The sequence below is a fragment of the Mirounga angustirostris genome, unplaced genomic scaffold, assembly GCF_029215605.1.
Source record: "Mirounga angustirostris isolate CCGP_5_RB_7025 unplaced genomic scaffold, mMirAng1.0.hap1 SCAF_1, whole genome shotgun sequence".
Taxonomy (NCBI): Eukaryota; Metazoa; Chordata; class Mammalia; order Carnivora; family Phocidae; genus Mirounga; species Mirounga angustirostris.
In genome coordinates, this window is record NW_026991709.1 from 92,440,198 (window position 1) to 92,461,945 (window position 21,748).

At 38.0% G+C, this 21,748-nt stretch overlaps 1 protein-coding gene across 10 annotated transcripts in view; it reads left to right on the plus strand.

Moving 5' to 3' along the window:
• PLD1 (phospholipase D1) overlaps positions 1 to 21,748 on the plus strand; it is a 192,261-nt gene that overhangs the window by 90,589 nt on the left and 79,924 nt on the right. For all 10 annotated transcript variants that reach the window (XM_064585334.1, XM_064585317.1, XM_064585348.1 and 7 more), the window contains 4 exons: positions 934 to 1,086; positions 2,157 to 2,306; positions 2,997 to 3,080; positions 17,482 to 17,563. In XM_064585334.1, the coding sequence (XP_064441404.1) occupies positions 934 to 1,086; positions 2,157 to 2,306; positions 2,997 to 3,080; positions 17,482 to 17,563 (469 nt within the window). The remainder of the gene's footprint in view (positions 1 to 933; positions 1,087 to 2,156; positions 2,307 to 2,996; positions 3,081 to 17,481; positions 17,564 to 21,748) is intronic.

Below are 21,748 nucleotides of genomic sequence, written 5' to 3' on the forward strand. Positions count from 1 at the left end.
AAAAAGATTTTATTTATTTGACACAGAGAGAGAGAGCACAAGCAGGGGGAGTGGCAGGCAGAGGCAGAGGGAGGAGCAGGCTCCCCACAGAGCAGGGAGAGCCCGATGCAGGACTCGATCCCAGGATCATGACCTGAGCTGAAGGCAGTCGCTTAACCAACTGAGCCACCCAGGTGCCCCTTCTGTGCTGTTCCTACCTGTTGAATACATACATGCTTCTGAGAGATCATGTCCTATTGAACATCATTTATTAATAATCCTTAAAACCACAAGTAATTTGAATTGAAAAACAGAATATGTGGAGTATTAGATGCTTACTGTTGTTTTTTTTTTTTTTAAAGATTTTATTTATTTATTTGACAGAAAGAGACACAGCCAGAGAGGGAACACAAGCAAGGGAAGTGGGAGAGGGAGAAGCAGGCTTCCCGCGGAGCAGAGAGCCCGATGTGGGGCTCGATCCCAGGACCCCGGGATCATGACCTCAGCCAAAGGCAGACGCTTAATGACTGAGCCACCCAGGCACCCTACTGGGTTGTTTTAAAGGAGGATTTTTACCTCCCGAGAAACTTATTTGCCTCTTTTATGATGGTTTATTTTAGCAAACCTTTTTCCAACAGCCGAGGCTCCTGCTATACATCCTGCAAGCGCTACGTGCCCATATCGGGGACGTTCTTTCAGTCTATGCCATCAGTGTGTGAAAAACTAATGAAATACTTTGAATTGCTTGGTGCCAGTTCTTCTTAGAAAAACATAATAGACTTCTTATTAGTTTTTGGTTATTGTTGTTGTATAGCGATTTTTAAAAAACAAATCCCCTGTGTAAAAAATAAAATATCTGCAGCCTGCTAGAGTGTTTACTTAACTTGTCATAACTTGTTCTTTTTGTTTCAATAATCCAATGCAACTCTAAAAATATTTATTACCTTCTTACAGGTGGTTGATAGTGAAAGATTCATTTTTACTATATATGAAACCAGACAGTGGTGCCATTGCCTTTGTCCTGCTAGTAGATAAAGAATTCAAAATTAAGGTGGGGAAGAAGGAGACAGAGACAAAATATGGGCTCCGAATTGATAATCTTTCAAGGTAGAAATTTCAAGTATTTTTAAAAGATTTCTCTCAAAAACAAAGTTTTTCTCCCAACCTTGAGTGAAGAAGGAAGTAAAATAACTTAAATGTTAGAAAATTGTTATTTAGAACTCCTCTTCAATCAAAAATAATGAAACTACTTTTCTTTCTTATATATATTTTTAAGTATAGAATATCCAATGTGCAACAGTCAGAATAAATAATCTTATGTGTTGATTTATGCATGTTTTAACAAAATGTATGCCTATTACAAAATTACTCAGTAATACCAATTTACCAAACAGATAAATTAAGGAGTGATAGTTTCATATTTTTAAAAAATAAAATTTTGCTTTATAAATTGATATCCTTTAATTAACAGGAACACATAAACAGTGATTTGATATACAAAAATTCTGTTTACACACAGGTTTTAAGAAAGAAATCTTGAAAGGATACTCAAGTGCACATTTACTATAGATTTTATTAGTGAGTGTGTGTGTGTTAATAAATGTTTCTTTCTGGAAGATGGTAGTTAGGTAATATGTGTATATTTTTTCTCTGTATATACATTGGTTCTACAAAGTTCAGCCTCATGTATACAAATATAAATTTTTTCCTTTTCACACATTGACTAATATATATATTATAAATATATATATCTTTATACACACACACACACACACACCCTGTCTAATACACATTGGCATGTGTTGTGTGTGTGTATGTATTTGTATAAAAAGATGCTGAACTTCCTGATCTTCCCTGACAGTAGGAGGTTTAAGATGATCTCCCTCACAGCCTAGTATAGTTCTAGTCATAGTAAGTAACTTTATGCATGTTAGCATGAATGAATGAGTAAATAACCTGAAAATTTATTTTTGCTATATTGAATATAGTTTTAAATCCTGCCCAAAATGTTCAGAAGTCTGCTTTTTTGATATAAATAAGATGCTCTTTGCTTAAAATTTTCAACCTATGTTTACTGCAATACCAAAACAAAATGGCACATGTTTAATTGTTAAATATTTTTAAAGAGCCTGAACACAGAGTGATCATTCTTTTCCACACTTTGCTTTTCTTTGAAGGACACTTATTTTAAAATGCAACAGCTATAGGCATGCTCGGTGGTGGGGAGGGGCTATAGAAGAATTCATCCAGAAACACGGCACCAACTTTCTCAAAGACCATCGATTTGGATCATATGCTGCTATCCAAGAGAATACTTTAGCTAAATGGTAAGATCGTTTTACTCTAAGACTATTTTTTATAGTCATAGTATCTAATATTATAGCAGGCCTAAGTTCATCTGGAATCAGTTTTCAAAGCTGTGGAAACATATTCTGCATTATACTCGACAAAGGCCTTTCTTTATAGGACTACCTGAGCATAGATTAGTTTTCCAATTTTTGTATTCAAGATTTTCACAGTGAGGATTCAATAGCTAGCTTTAGATCTTGAAGTTTGATTTTAAAAGCTAACTTTTCCATTTTTTAAGGATGCAAATGGAATGTTTATTTAAGTTATCAGCTATAATTTAAGAATGAGAATTTACTTGCTAGGTATTTCTTTTAAATAAAATGCTTTGCATGTTTTCCTACCCACGGATTGGAAACTGGTCTGTTTTCAGTCTCAGACAAACAATGGTGTGAGTTCAACAGGATGAGAGAATTCATCTGACTCATGTGATGATGAGACCAGTTTGTTGTTCTCTCAGGGAATCCGGTCGCTTACTTCTGTCTCCTTACTGTACTTCCTGCATAGCAGACGGAAGACGGGATTTTCAGTCCTTGGTCTTCAGTTATACAAAATAAACTGGTGGCTTTGTAGAGACTCAGGCAGTGGCTTTTATCTTTTTGCCATAAGATATGTTTCCTTTCTTTCTTTTCATAAAAAAAAATAAATGAAACAAAAAACTTGTCTTCCAGGTATGTTAATGCCAAAGGGTATTTTGAAGATGTGGCAAATGCTATGGAGGAGGCAGAAGAAGAGATTTTTATCACAGACTGGTGGTTAGTATTTATCCATGGGGAATTTGGTTGGAGGTCTCTGCAATTAGACATGTAAAACAGTGTTGTGCTGTTCAGAATCGTACATTATGAAAATCAGCAGTACCCGTAGATGGTTTGGCCAAAGTCTCAACCAATTAACTCTAATAGCCTCAGTGAAAAGTCTTTTCAAAAAACTTGAACTCCAAATATCCTTAAGATATTTAGCTTAAACAATTTTGGGTTTTGTCTTTCTTTCTTCCTTTCTTCCTACCCCCTCCCTCTCCCTTCCTTCTTCCCTTCCCTTCCCTTCCCTTCCCTTCCCTTTCCTTGATGTTATTTATTTATTTGTCAGAGGGAGAGAGCGCACAGGCAGAGGGAGAAGCAGGCTCCCCGCTGAGCAAGGAGCCAATGTGGGGCTCAATCCCAGGACCCTGGGATCATGGCCTGAGCCGAAGGCAGACACTTAACCAACTGAGCCACCTAGGCATCCCTGTTTTTGTCTTTCCATTTGGAAATAGACACCCAAATATTCATCTTAGTAAAGATTATTTTGCAATGCAAATACAGTTTTAGAAGTGATAGAAAATAATCTTCCTTGGGTGCCTTCTTCATTTGGTATTTTAGTCCCCAGGTCTAGTGAATATACTTCTGAATTGTCCCTTTGAAGCTGGAATAGTTCCGTTTGTCTGTTACAGAATGACTAGGCCTGGTCAACATTTTTGGAAATATATCAGATTTCAACTTTTTGACCCCCTTTACAAATATCCATGAGAGTTACAATGCTTATCAGAGCCACTGGAAATCTCATACTCAGACTCATTTAGCTCTTGGTAAATTGTACTCTTGGAGTTGGTGTAGGCTTTAAAGTTTGACTTTAGTTCCAATTACCATCTGCCTGGACAGTTAAAACCAATTGCAGATGCCAAAATTGACTAGAGTGGAAATGAACATGTCTAAAATGTGTTTTCCTTCTAAGAATTTAGTTGCTGCAATGCTCCTTATTTTTCCCTTTCTTGTTTCCTTTCAAATACTATCTTACATATACACTTTGACAATATCATCATAATTTATTTCCTCCTAGTTCTATATTTTGGGGAGAGGGGAGAGTAATTAGGAATATGAACTCATCCTCTTCTACTTTTTGCCTCAGTAATGTGGAAGTCTATAATTCTAGAGCATGCTTTCCCAACCTTGGCACTATTGACATTTTGAGCCAGATAATTCTTTTTTTTTGAAGATTTTATATAGTTATTTGAGAGAGAGAGAGCAAGAGAGAGAGCGCACAGATAGGGAGAGGGAGAAGCAGACTCCCCGCTGAGCGGGGAGCCCGATAGAGGGCTCGATCCCAGGACCTGATCGTGACCTGAGCTGAAGGCAGACGCTTAACCGACTGAGCCGCCCAAGTGCCCCTGAGCCAGGTAACTCTTTGTCATGGGAGGTTGTTCTGTGCATTGTGGGATGTTTAGCACCGTCAGCATGTCTGGCTTTCACCTACTAGATGCCAGTAGCAAACTCCTGGTTGCGATAGTGTCTTCAGACATTGCCAAATGTCCCCTGGAGGGTAGAGTTCTCTTGGTTGAGAATCGTTGATCTAGGGTCGATAGACAAAGTGTGTGATGGTCAGCATGTCTGTGAGCCTGTTTATTCTCATGTGTGTGGAGGAGCTAAATCTTGGCCTTTATTGTCACATTTTGTCTCTTCACTCAGTTACCAGGAATAAAAATAAGTTTCATACTTAGGAGCTGTTTCTTTGGTTGAATACTTTATAAACACTTACGAGAATAAATTAAAGCTTAATTTAGTACTATATTCCTTTAGATAATATTTCTGAAAGTTTGATGAAGACATGAGAAAGACTGAAGATAGTTTTTCCATTGAGCCCATATTTTCATGTTTTATTCAAGAAAATAATATCTCTTTTGAAGGTTCTGAACACTAAAATACAGGCTCCCATTTAAACATCTAAAGAGATGGAACCCTGACTATTTTCTGCTGTTGGAAAGAAAATAAACCAGGTTATTTCTTTTCTGTGACTGTCTAGGGTAACATCTTATTACCACACTCCCTTTGAAATAAAGCCTTCATTGTAACTTCCGTCATAACAGATGAAGAAAATTCTTGCCATGCAAGTATATTGCAAAAGAGAGCATTCAGAAACTTAACCAATACTGGTATGTCTAGTATTGGTATACTGAGAGAGTGAAAAGCATAGTTGGAAGATGCACTTGTCCTTTAGAAGCTTCTAATCTAATTCAAGAGATATCATATGCTTAAGTGTAAACTTAAAAACTGTACTGATAAGTTTATAAGATAATTAGTATGCAAACAGAGGTGGATGTAGTGAAATGAGAAACAACCTGGAACCTTCTAGTTCGTTCATTCATTTAACCACCCATTCAGTCAACTTGTTAACTTAGTCATTCCAGAGCTATTTAGTGAGCACCCACCCTGTGACAGGTGCTGAACTAGGCCATGTGTATATGAAGATGATTGAGAAGCAGCCCTCCTCTAGAACAAGAGAGAGTCAGGAAGTCATATGGAAAACCACAGATTGGGGAAAAGTGAGTGGTGAGGAGATTAAGACAGCAGAAGGCTGTAAAGAAGGAGGAGCCCTGAGGCGGGGCAATGCCTGAGCCTACAGGAGCTGTGGAGCCTTCACAGAAGAGAAGGCTGGCCTGGGGCTTGGTGATGGAGTTGACCAGAGGAAGACAGGTGAATGTTTTCGGCAGAGGGATAGCCAGGACCAAGGCATAGAAGTGTGAGAGTGCGCAGCAACTTGGGAGGAGGGTGGAGGCTGTTGATAGCTGAAGCATAGCATCCTTGGGGATGGTGGGTGGAGATGGCACCAAAGAGATGGGTCAGGGGGAAATTGTGAAGGGCAGTGGGGGAGCTGCTAAAGAGTTTGCACTTAGTGCTGTGGACACTGAGAACCACTGACAATTTTTAAGCATGGGGATGTCAGTCAGATTTGTTTTCTAAAAGGGATCATTCTGGTAATAGTGTAGAAGAGGAATTAAACAATGGCTGTAGAGCCCACTTGGCAAGCTACTGTTGTAGTCTAGGAGAGAAATGGTGAGGGTCTTTGCTCAGACCACCTTAGGGACCTAGCTATTACAGACAGGGCGAGTGGTTTCTAAGGCACAAAGTAACATTGACAATAACAGCTACTATTTGTTAAATTCTTACAAGTACCAGAGGCTATGTTATAGTTGTGAAAAGTGAGACCCATGAGGTAGGTAAGGAAACTGTCCACAGTCAGGCACTTGGCAGGTACCGGTGCTGGCTGGGACCCAGGTGTGTCTGCTCTAGAGTCCCTGTATCATGGAGCTGCCTCTCAGAGAGGGCCTGCTGCACTGCATGGTGTCTGAAATTCCTTTAATTTATTTATTTTTAAAGATTCTATTTATTTATTTGACAGGGTGAGTGAGTGAGAGAGAGAGAGAGAGAGTGCACGAGTGGGGGGAGGGTCAGAGAGACAAGCAGCCTTCCCCACTGAGTGCAGAGCCCAACATGGGGCTTGATCCCAGGACCCTGGGATCATGACCTGAGCCGAAGGCAGACACTAAACCGACTGAGCCACCCAGGTGCCCCTGCAGTTCCTTTTAGATCTGAAATTTTTTAAGAACAGATTGAACTGGGGCACCTGGGTGGCTCAGTCGTTAAGCATCTGCCTTCAGCTCAGGTCATGGTCCCAGGGTCCTGGGATCGAGCCCCGCATCGGGCTCCCTGCTCGGCCAGAAGCCTGCTTCTCCCTCTCCCACTCCCCCTGCTTGTGTTCCCTCTCTCGCTGTATCTCTCTCTGTCAAATAAATAAAATCTTTAAAAAAAAGAGGTGGCTTCGAGCTCCCTTGCCAAATTGCTCATTACTCTTAGGGCAGATCCAGAGACTGTGGCTTAGCTCAGATTTCCTCTTGATGGTGGTGGCTCTCATTACCACTGGGCAGCAGGGATGTGTGCAGCAAGCGTGTTGAGTGTTCGCCATAGTTGGTTCTTTATCCAGCCCATCAGGGGTAGGGGTGCAAGTGGGGTCTGCCACCGCCTCTGTGCTGAGCCTGTGCGTTAACCATGTCAGAAATAGACAGGATTAGTAAAACCTAAGAATTTTAAAAAAGAGATTTTTCATGTTTTAAAAAATTTTTAATTTTAATTCCAGTATAGTTAACAGTGTGTTATATCATTTTCAGGTGCACACTGTCGTCATTCAGCAGTTCTATGCATCACTCAGTGCTCATCATGATAAGTGTACTCTTGAATCCCTAACACCTGTTTACCCATTCCCCTACTCACCTCCCCTCTGGTAACCATCAGTTAGTTTGTTCTCTGTAGTCAGGAGTCTGTTTCTTGGGAGGCTCCTGGGGGGCTCAGTCGGTTGAGCAACTGACTCTTGATTTCGGCTCAGGTCATGATCTCAGGGTGATGGGATCAAGCCCTGCGTCAGGCTCCCTGCTCAGGGGGAGTCTGTTTGAGATTCTGCCCCTCCCCACTGCTTGTTTCCTCGTTCTCTCTCTCTTTCTCTCAAATAAATAAATAAATCTTAAAAAAAAAAAAAAAAAAAAAGCCGGGGTGGACGCTTGTGTGGCTCAGTCAGTGAAGCATCGACTCTTGATTTCAGCTCAGGTTATGATCTCAGGATTGTGAGATTGACCCCCTGAGTCAGGCTCTGCACTGGGCATGGAGCCTGCTTAAGATTCTTTCTCTCTTCCTCTCTCTCTGCCCTGCCCCCACCCTCTCCCTCTCTTAAAAAAAAAAAAGTTCCCTTTCTTTCTAAAAAAAACAAAAAACAAAGAGTCTGTTTCTTGGTTTGTCTCTCTTTTTTTTTTCTCTTGCTCATCTGTTTTGTTTTTCAGATTCAACATATGGGTGTGATCATATGTTAGTTGGCTTTCTCTGACTGACTTATTTCACTTAGCATTATATTCTCTAGCTCCATCCATGTTGTTGCAAATGGCAAAATTTCATTCTTTTTTATGGCTAAATAATGTACACACAAACAAACACCACTTCTTCTTTATCCGTTTATCTATCAATGGACACTTGGGCTGCTTCCATAATTTATCTATTGTAAATAATGCTGTTATAAACATAGGGGTGCATGTATTCCTTTGGATTAGTATTTTTGTATTCTTTGGGTAGTACCCAGTAGTGCGATTACTAGATTGTAGGGTAGTTCTATTTTTAACTTTTTGAGAAACTTCCATACTGTTTCCCACAGTAGCTATACCAATTTGCATGCCCACCAACAGGTTTCTGTTTCTCCACATCCTTGCCAACACTTGTTATCTCTTGTGTTTTTGATTTTAGCCATTCTGACCATTGTGAGGTAATATCTCATTATAGTTTTGATTTGCATTTCCCTGATGATAAATGATGTTGAGCATCTTTTCATGTGTCTGTTGGTCATTTGTATTTCTTCTTTGGAGAAATGTCTGTTCATGTCTTCTGCCCATTTTTTAATTGGATTAATTAAATTCAATTTAATTAAATTGCTCAAATACTGTTTTTCTTATAAACTTTCTACAGGATGCTTTTTAAAAAAATTCTTCATTGCCTCTTGACTGTGTTATGGAATTTCAGGGAAATAGTTCTGTGTATTTTTATAGCTTAATTTGTACTAAAGGGAGGGCAGGTGGTCACAGGCAGATCATGTGGGATTTTAACATGCCATTTAGTGAATTTTCTGATGTTGACCATCCCTTTGATGCTGAAGGTAATGGATCTGTTGAAAGAAGTGATCGTAGATTTGGATTACTGCTCTCTACATTGTACAGTTTTTCTGTGTTATCTTCCCAAATAATGTGAAATCTCGTGACTCTAGGATTAAATACCAAAATATTCCTTTGAACCTTAGAAAAAGTCTGGTTTTACTGGCAGATTTTTCCTTAATTCTGTCTCAGTATATTCATTATTTACATTAATAGCCAACTCTAATAAATTCTCGATCTTAATAGGTACATGTAATTAGAACAACTGTTACACCTACTGCATCTGTTTCTGGAATGAGTCCTGGATTAGATGCATCAGTCTGAAATACAAACATATGCCTTCCTGCAGGGCCTCAGTGGGGAGCAAAATGGGCTCCCACTCCCAGAATGGACTCAGAAACTTTAACTGCAGCTCCACCTGCTGGTGTGGATTAAGACCAGTTGCCTTTTAGTTATAAGCCCCAATAGTTTATTTTTGTTTTTATTTCCCTTGCCTCAGGAGACCCATCTAGAAAAATGTTGCTAGGGCCAATGTTAAAGAAATTACTGCCTGTGTTCTCTTCTAGGATTTTTATGGTTTGGGGTCTCACATTTAGTTCTTTAATCCATTTTGAGTTTATTTTGGTATAAGAAAGTGGTCCAGTTTCATTCTTTTGCATGCAGCTGTCCAGTTTTCCCAACACCATTTGTAGAAGAGACTGTCTTTTTCCCATTGCATATTCTTTTCTGCTTTGTCAAATATTAATTGACCATAAAATTGTGGGTTTATTTCTGGGTCGTCTTCTACTCTGTTCTCTTGATCTATGTGTCTATTTCTGTGCCAGTACCATACTGTTTTGATTACTATAGCTTTATGACTTGAAGTTGGGAATTGTGATAACCTCTAGTTTTGTTTTCCTTTTTTGATGTTGCTTTGGCTATTGGGGTCTTCTGTGGTTCCATACAAATTTTAGGATTGTTTGCTCTAGCTCTGTGGAAAATGCTGATGGTATTTTGATACAATTACATTAAATATTTGGGTAGTACAGACTTTTTTTTAAAATTTTTTTATTCTTATGTTAATCCCCATACATTACATCATTAGTTTTAGATGTAGTGTTCCACGATTCATTGTTTGTGCATAACACCCAGTGCTCCATGCAGAATGTGCCCTCCTCAATACCCATCACCAGGCTAACCCATCCTCCCACCCCCCTCCCCTCTAGAACCCTCAGTTTGTTTTTCAGAGTCCATAGTCTCTCATGGGTAGTACAGACTTTTTAACAATATTTGTTCTTCCAATCCATGAGCATGGTATGTATTTCCATTTCTTTGCGTTGTCTTGAATTTCTTTTATCAATGTTTTATAGTTTTCGGAGTACAAGTCTTTCACCTCTTTGTTTAAGTTTATTCCTAGGTATTTTATTATTTTTGGTGCAATTGTAAATGGAATTGTTTTCTTAATTTCTCTTTCTACTGCTTCATTATTAGTGTATAGAAATGCACCAGACTTCTATACATTGATTTTGTATCCTGTGACTTTACTGAATTCATTTATTCATTCTAGTAGGTTTTTAATGGAGTCTTTAGGGTTTTCTATATATATATATAGTATCTTGTCATCAGCAAGTAGTGAATGTTTTACATCTTCCTTACTGATTTGTATGCCTTTTATTTCGTTTTCTTGTCTGATTGCTGTGGCTAGGAGTTCCAGTATATATTGAATAAAAGTAGTGAGAGTAGACATCTTTATGTTGTTCCTGATCTTAGAGGAAAAGCTCTCAGTTTTTTGCCATTGAGTGTGATGTTAGCTGTGGATTTTTCATAGATGGCCTTTATTATGTTGAGGTGTGTTCCATCTAAACCTACTTTGTTGACAGTTTTTATCATGAATGGATGTTGAATCTTGTCAGATGCTTTCCTGCATCTATTGAGATGATCATATGGTTTTTATCCTTTCTCTTGTTAATGTGTTATATAATTATGATTGATTGCAAATATTGAACCACCCTTGCATCCTTGGAATAAGTCCCACTTGATTATGGTCAATGATTTTTTGTAATATATTGTTAGCTTTGGTTTGTTAATATTTTGTTGAGGATTTTTGCATCTGTGTTCATCAGGGATATTGGCTTGTAGTTCTCTTTTTTAGTGGTGTCTTTTGTCTGGTTTTGGTATCAGGGTAATGCTGGCCTCATAGAATATATTTGGAAGCTTTCCTTCCTCTTCTATTTTTGGGAATAGTTTGAAGAGAATAGGTATTAACTCTTTTTTAAATGTTTGGTAAAATTTACCTGTGAATCCATCTGGTCCTGGACATTCATTTCTTAGTAGTTTTTTGATTACCAATTCAAACTGGTGCTCTAGTATTGGGATTGATCCCTTTATTGTTATGTAATGCCCTTCTTTGTTTCTTATTATAGTTTTTGTTTTAACGTCTATTTTGTCTAATATAAGGATTGCTACCCTGGCTTTTTTTTTTTTTTTCCACTTCCGTTTGCATGGTGAATGTTTTTTCATCCCTTGGCAGTGGTCTAATTCTTAGTTCAGTTCTCAAACTTTAGTATAATGTTTAGGATGTAATTCATGCAAGGGCAGCTTGGGAGTGAGCTAGAAGTTCATAAACAACTTTATAGGGTTGCTTTCCTGAGCTCTGCTTTCTCCGTGATCTCTCCACTACTTTTGGGTTTCCTGTAATTTTTTTTTTTTTCAGTCCTCTATTTAGAAAGGTGGGGCTTTATTTTCCCTGCTCTGCTATGTGCTTTCTGTAATGATACTTGTGTCCAGAGCCAAGCAATGGATATTTACATTGTCCTCTTGGAACCACAGCTCTTCTAGTTGGAGAGGAAAGTTCCAATCCTTCAGTGTTTCTGGTGCCTGTGAGCCCCTTGCTGCCACCCCATCACTACCAGAAGATCCCATTCTTTCTCCTCAAGCCCGAAGCAGAGGACTTCTACCTGAGTTCTCTCTACCTGTGCCAATGCCCGTTGCTGAGTTCTCCCTTCAGGCTGATGAATCAGATGGGAAAAAAATGGTAAAGTCCCCATTTGTTAGATGGTACATCAAACTCTGTTCTTCCTGAATTCATGAACACTGTATATCTCTCCATTTATTTAAATCTTACTTAATTTTTTTCAGCAACGTTTTGTACTTTCAACACACAGTAGTCCCCCTTTATGTGTGGTTTTGCTTTCTGCAATGTCAGTTAGCCGAGGTCAACCACAGTCTGGAAGCAGATGATCCTCCTTCTGACCTGTTGTCAGAGGGTGAGTAGTAGTCTGCCTAAAGCTGCATCACAATGCCTACAGCATTCACCTCACTTTATCTTATCATGTAGGCATTTTCTCATCTCCCATCATTACAAGAAGAAGGGTGACTATAGTACAGTAAGATATTTTGGGAGATAGAGACCACATTCACATAAAATAAATTACAGTTTTATTTATAATTTTATTTATTTTATTTTTTATTAGTTTTATTACAATTATTATTATAACTGCTCTATTTTATTAGTATTGTTGTTAATCTCCTACTGTCCCTAATTTGTAAATTAAACTTCATTGGAATGTGTGTATGGGAGAAAATATAGGATATATAGGATAGGCATACAAGGTTTGGTTCTATCTGCAGTTTCAGGAATCCATGGGGGTCTTGGAATACATGCCCCACGAATAGGGAGGTGCTAACTCTACAGGTCTTGCCTACATTTTGTTATTTATCACCAAGTAATTCATAGTTTTTAATGTTACTATAAATGGTATTTTTTAGAATTTATGTTCCCGTTTTTCACTGCTGGTGTATAGAAATACAATTGATTTTTTATATTGATCTTACCTACTGCAACTTTGCTTAGTTCACTTATTAGTGCTAGTAGCTTTATTGCAGATGCCTTAGAGTTTTCTCCATAGATGATTGTGTGATGTGTGAATAATGACAGTTTTACTTTTCCCTTCCTAATTTGTATACCTTCTATTTTATGTTATTGCCTTATTGCTTTGGCTGGGACCATCAGCAAAGTGCTGAACAGCAGTGATGAGAATGGACGTCTATGCCTTGTTCTCAGTTTGGGAGAAATCAGCATTCAGTTCATTGTATTATGCTTTAGTTAGATTTCTTATAGGTGCCTTTTATTATTTTGAGGAAATTAGTTTCTGCCTATATCTATAATTTGAGAGCTTTTGTTATGAATGGTATTGAATTTTGTCAAAACTTTTTCTGCATTTATTGAATTGATCATTTTTTTCTGTTAATGTGGTGAATTGTATTGATGATTTTCAACTTCTAAAGCAGCCTTGCATTCTTAGGATAACCTCACTTTGTCATGATCTAGTATCCTTTGTATAAGTTGTGTTTTTTTAAATTCTGAATTCAATTTTTAATAGACATAGGACTAAAGTTTCAATTTCTTTTTACTTCTGTCTTAGTAACTCATTTCTTTCAAGGAAATTGTCCATTTTATCTAAATTACCATATTCTTATAAGATTATTTATAATATTTCTTTATTATCTATTTAATATCATTTTAATGTCTGCAGGCCCTGTAGTGATTTTGTCTGTCATTCATTTTTTTATATCAATAACTTGTGCTTTTCCTTTTCTTTTTTGACTAAGTTAACAAAATTTTTATTTTTTTATCTCCCAATCCTTGTGTATATGCATACATTTATTTTAAAAGCCTGATATATAATAGCATATATGAAATTACATATTTCTCTATCTGAGAATATATTATCTATTTTCAATGGCCATGTGTTTGTTTAGTCACCTTTTTTACAACCAAACATTTTATGATGTATGATTTCCATACAAAAAGGGCTGTACATATTTAATATATACAACTTTATGAGTTTGGAGATAAGCATCCACCTGTGAAACCATCACCATAATCAGTGCCATAAACATATCCATCACCTCCGAAAGTTTCCTCCCATCTTCTTTATTTATTTTTAGTTTTTGTAATAAGAACACTTAAGATCTACCATCTTAGCAAATGTTTAAGTATGCAATATAGCATTGTTAACTATGGGCACTATGCTGTACAGTGGATCTCTAGGACTTATCATCTTACGTAACTGAAACTTTGTACCCTTTGACCAAGATGTTTCCTCCTCTTCCCAGGCCCTGGTAACCACCACTTATGAATATCAGTCTTTTATCTTTTTAATGCATTATCCTCAAAATTGAGGACCTCTTGAGAGCTATTTTAAGATCCTCCAAAATACCTAATAGAATGCTCTGCATACAGGGTACCACGGTGCTTGTAGATTAAATAAAGGATGATAAAGACTTAATTGTGGAGTATAGATGCAACCCTTGTTGGTGGGAATATACATTGGTGCAGCCACCATGGAGAACAGAATGGAGGTTTCTCAAAACATTAAAAATAAAATTACCATATGATCCAGCAATCCCACTTCTGAACATGTAACCAAAGGAACTGAAATCAAGATCTTGAAGAAATGTATGCATTGTTGTTTTTATTACAGCATTATTCAAAATAGCCAAGACACGGAAGCAACCTAAATGTCCATCGAGGGATGATGGATAAAGAAAGTGTTGTATTTACATTCAATGGAATATTGTTCAGCCTTAATAAAGAAGGAAACCTGCCATTTGCAATAACATGGATGAACCTGGAGCACATTATACTAAGTGAAATAAGCGAGACATGGAAGAACAAATACTACATGATTCCATTTACATGAGGAATCTAAAATTGTGAAACTCCCTTTTTTCTTTTTTTAATCCAGCTAGAAGTTTGTCAGTTTTATTAATCTTTTCAAAAAGTTAGCTTTTGTTTTCAGAGGTTTTTTTTAAGATTTTATTTATTTATTTGTTTGAGAGAGAGAGAGAGAGAGAATGAGTGAGAGAGAGAGAGCACAGGAGCCAGGGTACAGGGAGAGAGAGAAGCAGGCTCTCCGCTGAGCAGGGACCCAACTCGGAGCTCAGTCCCAGGACCCCGGGATCATGACCTGAGCCAAAGTCAGATGTTTAACCGCCTGAGCCACCCAGTTGTCCAGTTTCATTGAGTTTTCCATATTGTTTTTCTGTTTTAGATTGCACTGAGTTCTAGTCTTACCTATTTATTCTCTTCCTTCTTACTTCAGGTTTAATTTATTTTCTTTTCTTATTCTTTTTTTTTAATTTTAATTTTTTATTTTTTTTAGTAATCCCTACACCCAGTGTGGGTCTGGAACTCATGACCCTGAGATCAAGAATCACATGCTCTTCCAAATGAGCCAGCCAGACGTCCCTCTCTTTTCTTACTCTTAAGATGGAAGTTCTGATTACTGGTTGTAAACTTGGTCTTTCTGATAGAAGCATTGGAAGCTATAAAATCTTCTAAGAGGAACTTTTATGTAGAAGTACATGTTCACATCTCTGAAATCAGGATTTATCTTACACACAAGTTCATCTCACAGCTATATTTGTCATGCTTTTTTCTTTCTCAGTGATGAAAATAGTAATGATACATCTCACAATTATTAGTTTCCTAGATTCAATGAAATGTGGTTATTATACAATTCTTTTGAACTCTGCTTATCTAATAGTTGCTGAGTGAAGATCCTGACATAATGATGCTTGTGAGTCATAACTCAAGTAGTTACTTTCTCCTTGCCAGTGAGACCATTGTTTATACTTTGTTTAAAGAATGAATTTTGGTCTTTTTTCTTTTTATGCGTTATCCTCAAAGCTGAGGGTTCCTCAAGAGCTATCTTAAGATACTCCAAACTATCTCATAGAATGTTCTGCACACAGTGTACAAAGTGCTTGTAGATTAAATAAAGGATAAAGACTTAATTGCAGAGTAGAGCATTAAAATTAGTGGCCCCCAAAGGAAAGATCTCGGAGTTTACAATTAATGTGTACATCAAAAAGTTACAAGGGGCACCTGGGTAGCTCAGTCAGTTGAGCATCTGACTGTTGATTTTGGCTCAGGTCATGATCTCAGGTTTGTGAGATCAAGCCCCACGTGGGGCTCTGCACTCAGCAGGGAGTCTGTTTGAAGATTCTTTCCCTCTCCTGTTGCCCCTTCCCCTGCTATAGCTCTCTCTCTCTGTCATAAACAGTTGCAAGTATCTGTATGTTATTGGGTGTCTCTTACCTTCAGTGAACAAGCAGTACACAGCAAAGCACTTTTCTACCTAAAACAGACCTCTTTTTAATTCATTTTAGATCTTTTGCTATCAGTTGCTGCATTTTTGTTTCTTTGTTTAGACATAGATTACCTTTGTGTTCCTTTCGTACTTTAAATTAAATATGCAAGTATTTATACTACATACACCCCACTATTTGTTTTCTTATTTATGTTATCCAGTGTGTGTTTCCTTTAGGTACTTTATCTTTGGGGTTTTATTTTTCTTTAACTGAATGAAATAGAGCATAAAAAGATTTTTAAAATTTCTTTAGCTCCTTAAAACCCTGTTGGTTTCACATGCTTCAAGGACTCCCTGGCAGTATTCCAGTCTAGAATTCTACAAGGCCTTAATCCTTATACAGTCTACTCCTGCTCCTCTAAGTCTGGCATTTCTCCAGATAAGGTTTTCTTGTCTTTTTTTTTTTTTTTTAAGATTTATTTATTTTAGAGAGAGAGAGAGAGAGCACAGGAAGGAGGGGAAGAGGGAGAGAGAGAGAATCTAAAACAGACTCCCCGCTGAGTGCAGAGCCTGAGGCAGGGCTGGATCTTACGACCCTGAGATCATGACCTGAGCTAAAATCAAGAGTCGGACACTTTAACCAACTCAGCCACCCAGGAACCTGAAAGTTTTCTTTATTTTTCGTTTTTCTGTTTTTCCTCATTAGAGGGGAATTACATCACATACAGATTTAACTCAGATGCTGACTTTAGAGCTCAACCCCATGGGAAAAAATGACTGTACTCTTAGCTGCCTATGGCACTAAAGAGAAGAGCCCAGGGATCCATTCTTACATTGGAAAAATTTCATCTATCAGCAAACCTGCCTTCCTCCCGGCTCAGAAAGCCCCAGGACACTGTTTGCTGGTGTAAGAAGTCAGTGTTTTTGTTTATCAATTAGAATACTCTTGGCTTGGATTAACAGAATGCTCAACCAAGTGTGGCTTAAAGAGTGAGGATTTATTTGTCTCATTTAATATGAAATCCACAGTTAGGCAGTTGGTGAAATGGTCTAGTGATTTCAGGGTTCTGGTCTTCCCCTTAGAATTTCAATATGGCTATCCCTTTCTAATCATCATATCCCCATGCAACATCTGTCCTACAGCCACTTTTCCTGTTGTGTGTGTGTGTGTGTGTGTGTAAGACAAAGATCAAAGAAGAAAAACTTTCCCATTAACCCCATGTGTGCCTTCTCATATGTCTTATTGTTCAAGATTGGGCACATGGTGCTCTAGGTGCACAGGAGGCTGGGAAAAAAGTCTAGAATATTCACAGGGTAGAGTGGGAGTTAGGTTTAGGTTCTAACTGAAGAAAGAAGCTGGAGAGTGGCTGTTGGCTGGGCAATCAATAGTATCTGCATATGGTATATATTTGCATGTGAGAGAAGGAGAGAAAGCCAGATTGATTTTTTTTTCTCTTTTTTCCCTGGCTCGGGGCTCTTGTTCCCAGGTGAAGTTGTATGTGAACTCATAGCAGAACTTTGAATGACCCACCACACTCGAGGTGGATGATGGCATTTGGGCTAAATTTGCCTTTGTTTCCTATGACACAATCAGAACTTTCTATTTTGTTTTAGTTTCTTAAAATCTCGGTTTTGTGGTTTCAGGTTGAGTCCAGAAATCTTCCTGAAACGCCCAGTGGTTGAAGGAAATCGTTGGAGGTTGGACTGCATTCTCAAACGAAAAGCAGTACGTATTCCAAACATAAGCTGATATATTTTTTTAAATGTTTATTTTCTCTGAAATGTCTTTTCTTTTTCAAAGCCCTTCATGTATAAGTACAACATTTTTCTTTAGAGTTTGACCAAAGTCGAATACTTGTTTTCAAGTTTATTGGGTTCCGGGTTTTTTTCCTGTTACTTTCGACTACATAAATATTTTAGCCTAATTCACAGCATGGATTATATTAGGAACTCTAATTTCTGATTTTTAATCAGTTATGGGCAGTTAATTTTGTAGGCAAAAAAATGTAACAAGATTTTATTATTGAATAATAAAGGATGAAATGAAATGTAGCATTTTATTCTATTCATTATTCTGCCATTTGAGCAAAAGATAAAGTCATGAGGAGAATGAGTTCAATCAGATGGGGTCAAGCTAATGTAGAACAGTATCAAAGAGGAGGAACATTAAGAACTGGTTGTTGCTTTGGTTCCAGTTTTGGGACAGTTCATGGTAAAATGGGAAATTGTTTCCTCTCCAGTTGACCCTGTAGATTTTGGGTGTATTCTTTTTGGTATAAAAAATATTTAGCAAGTATATTCTTTTTTGTTTTTCCCTACACACATATCTCCCTTCTTTCAATGTGTTTTCTCCATGCCTTTACTTTAAGATTTCTGAAGATGTCCATAGATACAGTAGGACCTCACTGCTAATATTGATGGAGAAAGAAGCTGATAAGCTTTATTTCAGACATGTGTACTGCCAGACAGCATCATTTCCGTAGCTAGTCTAATGCATTGCTTCAACAGAATTCCGTTCATAGAATTGGAAATTCTGGTCCTGAAAAGCATTATTTGTATATTCCTTAAATAATTTAGCATACAGTTACTGAGTGTCTCCTATGAGCAAAGTACTACACTAATTACTAGAGATGCCATATGTGTGAAGAACATTCCATTCCTGCCCATGGAGGGCTTGCTAAAGGACTTGGTTCAGTCCCATCTTTATCAAACTTCTTTCTGTATATTGAATGAGATAACTTTCTCCATGTTTCTCTCTGTAAAATGGCATCTTTCCCATCTGTCCTCAAGATTCCATTTTAGTTAAGTTGTTCCAGTCTTGCCTAGCAATTGTCAACCATACTAGCAAATCCTCTTTTCATGGTACCTATCCAACACTTCACTGCTGTAGGTTTCAGTCAACATGTATTTGTTGAGTGCCTACTATGTGCAGGGCCCTTGGCTTTTCATATGGGATGTACATAAATAAAAGACATGATTCCTGACCTGAAAGAGCTTAAAACTCATCTACACAAGAGTCAACTGGGTACAGAGGCAGTGCCAAGATTCAAAGGCAGGAAGGAGACCATTGGGTAGCCCTAGTGGGGAAGCCCCTTGCAATATGAGGATTTTAGGGCATTTAGAATGGGCATAAAAGTTTGAAACGAAAGAAGAGGTTTCTAGGTGTAGAATATGTGGTGAGGAAACGTTCTGGAGGCAGGGATTCTGAAGGCATTGTCAGTGACAGTAGAGTGACAAGGTTGATTATAGCTGAGTGTTAGCTTAAGTAGGATGGGGGGATCACACTGGAAAGGGAGTTGCAGCCAGACATGGGGGCTTGTGAGCCATGTCAGTGGTTTAGACTTTATAGAAGAAAGTGGGGAACTACTGGGGAACAGAGCCTGGTGGAGGAGGGATGATCTGATCAAGATGATGTGTGAAGAAGGTGAATCTGGCAGGGGGAGGAAGTGGGGAGAACTCAGGCTCAAGGAGCTAAATTCTAGTGGACTTGAGTGCGAGGTGCCTACGGGACATCTGAGTAAACTCCAGAAGGCTAGTAAATGCCCGAGCAGGGCTCAGGGAGTAGATCCTGCAGGCCTGGCCTTCCATGTCACGTTAGCTCTCCTATGTTTGCTTTCCCCCTAGGCTACTGGCCATTTGACTTTTCTATCACTAACATGGATTTTCTTTGCTTTTATGGCCCATGAACCCTGGTGAGGTCCTAGGTGAACACCAAGGTCAAGTAAATATTATTGCACAAAAATGGTGCTTCCTTTCAATTTCATCTGCTTCATGAAACTAGAAAGTTTTAAATTGTATATAATGATTTTAAAAATTTCCTAAGGAAATACTAATACTATTAAATATTCATTTCCTATGGTTCATTTGGCAGAATTGCTCTTCTTTAATCTAGCTACACCATATTATTTTGGTCATAAATTTTTACCTCCCAGATCATTGTAAATTGACATTTCTCTATCCTTATATAAATACTGTTTCACGTAAATAATTTAGTTTCTGAAACCCACTACCTTCACAAAGTACTGGCTTGAACATAAGATTTATTTTTACAGGGGCGCCTGGGTGGCTCAGCCGTTAAGCGTCTGCCTTCGGCTCAGGTCATGATCCCAGGGTCCTGGGATCGAGCCCCGCATCGGGCTCTCTGCTCGGCGGGAAGCCTGCTTCACCCTCTTCCATTCCCCCCTGCTTGTGTTCCCTCTCTTGCTGTCTCTCTGTCAAAATAAATAAATAAAATCTTTAAAAAAAAAAAAAGATTTATTTTTACATTAATGGGTCCCAGAGGTCCACAAGGGCCATAAAGACTTTTTCCCTCTATCTCGTTGTGTAGATTTGGGGGGAGGAATTTAGTGTCTTTGCCTCATAGCCAAGATGTAGGCAAACATCTCTTATAATGGCAGTTTTTAGGGAAGAAATACAATATTTTATTTCTCTGGTGATAGCCAAGTTGATATTTTTCCTATTTCTTTGGCCTTTTGTTAAGCAGTGTTATCATTTAAAATAGTATAAGGCAACCTTGTCTTACAGACTGATTACAACTCAAGTCAGCATCCCAGGGTTTCCCATAGGTCTTCATTTACTGCCCCTGCCCTGAGAGCTAAGTTGTATCATAGTTATGGCAACTATATTTCTGTATGTGTGTATATTTCAACCTTAGAAACCTATGATATTGCTGATGGGACCTGCACCAAAAGAATCTTCAAGTGCAGCAACCTGGAGACTTACAGAAAAGGATTTAGGTCCTCAGGTGGGATTTTGTTGTCAGGCAATTTCTCTCTGTCCTAGACCACAAGACACGAAGACACGTTCTAGAGTTGCAATCAGTGATCATTAGGAGGGAAAGATGTTCAGGTTTGTCAAATGAGACAAATAATCACATCTTCACCCAGAAAAATCAAACAGGATCTTATCAAAGCAGTGGGCTAGAGGGGCATGTCTGGGAAGGAAAAAATGTGTCTTCAACCTTGAGAACAGTGATTCAAATAGAACTCGTTCAAAAAAAAAAAAAGGCATAGGAGCATTTGTGCTCCTTCACATTGCTTACATGTGAATGACGAGGATATGATTTTTGTCCTTTACTTTTCATTTTCCCCGAAATATCATGCCCTCTGGGGAAGTCCTTGACAAATGATAAAATAGGACTGTCCTGGGGATGCATACATTAAGTTTTCTTGAGGCAGTGGACAAACTTGGCTGCATTTAGAAAATATTTTGACTATAGTACCTTGAATAATTAGAGGAAAAAACTGGCTCAAAAAAGTCTCTTTGACTTCAACTATAAAAAATTCTTATTTTTTTTATTGTCTTTACATGTATTTTGTATATGTAAAGCTCCTAAACATTCCTACTGTGTCTAGTATTATGTCTGCTCTACTTGATTCAAAACTAAATAGAAAAGAGGACAGAGCGTCCATCTTTTAAAACTCAGGTTTCATGACGTTTATTCTGTGTTTACACCATGAAGTGTATTCTGCTAACCTCTGGTTTACATGACTTCAGCAGAGATAAGAAACATGGCATCACATGGTCCACTCCAAGCCACCCATTTTTCTACTTGCCCTATTAATACTTTTCTTCTTCCTCTCTCAGCAAAAAGTAACTTCCCCTAGGGTCATGAAAAAGCATTGGTAAAACCATGGATGCTTCAAATTCCTTAAATTACAGAATTAACATCAGTCCTTTTTTCTTTTCTAATTTGGGTTTCATTTTACACAAGTATTTCCCACATTTTGTGTAAGTCTGCACTATTATGACCTGGCAAATGCCTTCATTGTCCAGAAACATTTTTCCTTTGCCCTTTGTAGTTTAGAGGTCATGATAGTCTTGTAATACCTTGACCGAAAGAAGAGGAATTTATTGCTTTATGATCATAGAAATCTTGTCACTAGTTAACCGTTTATTATGATATGGATGT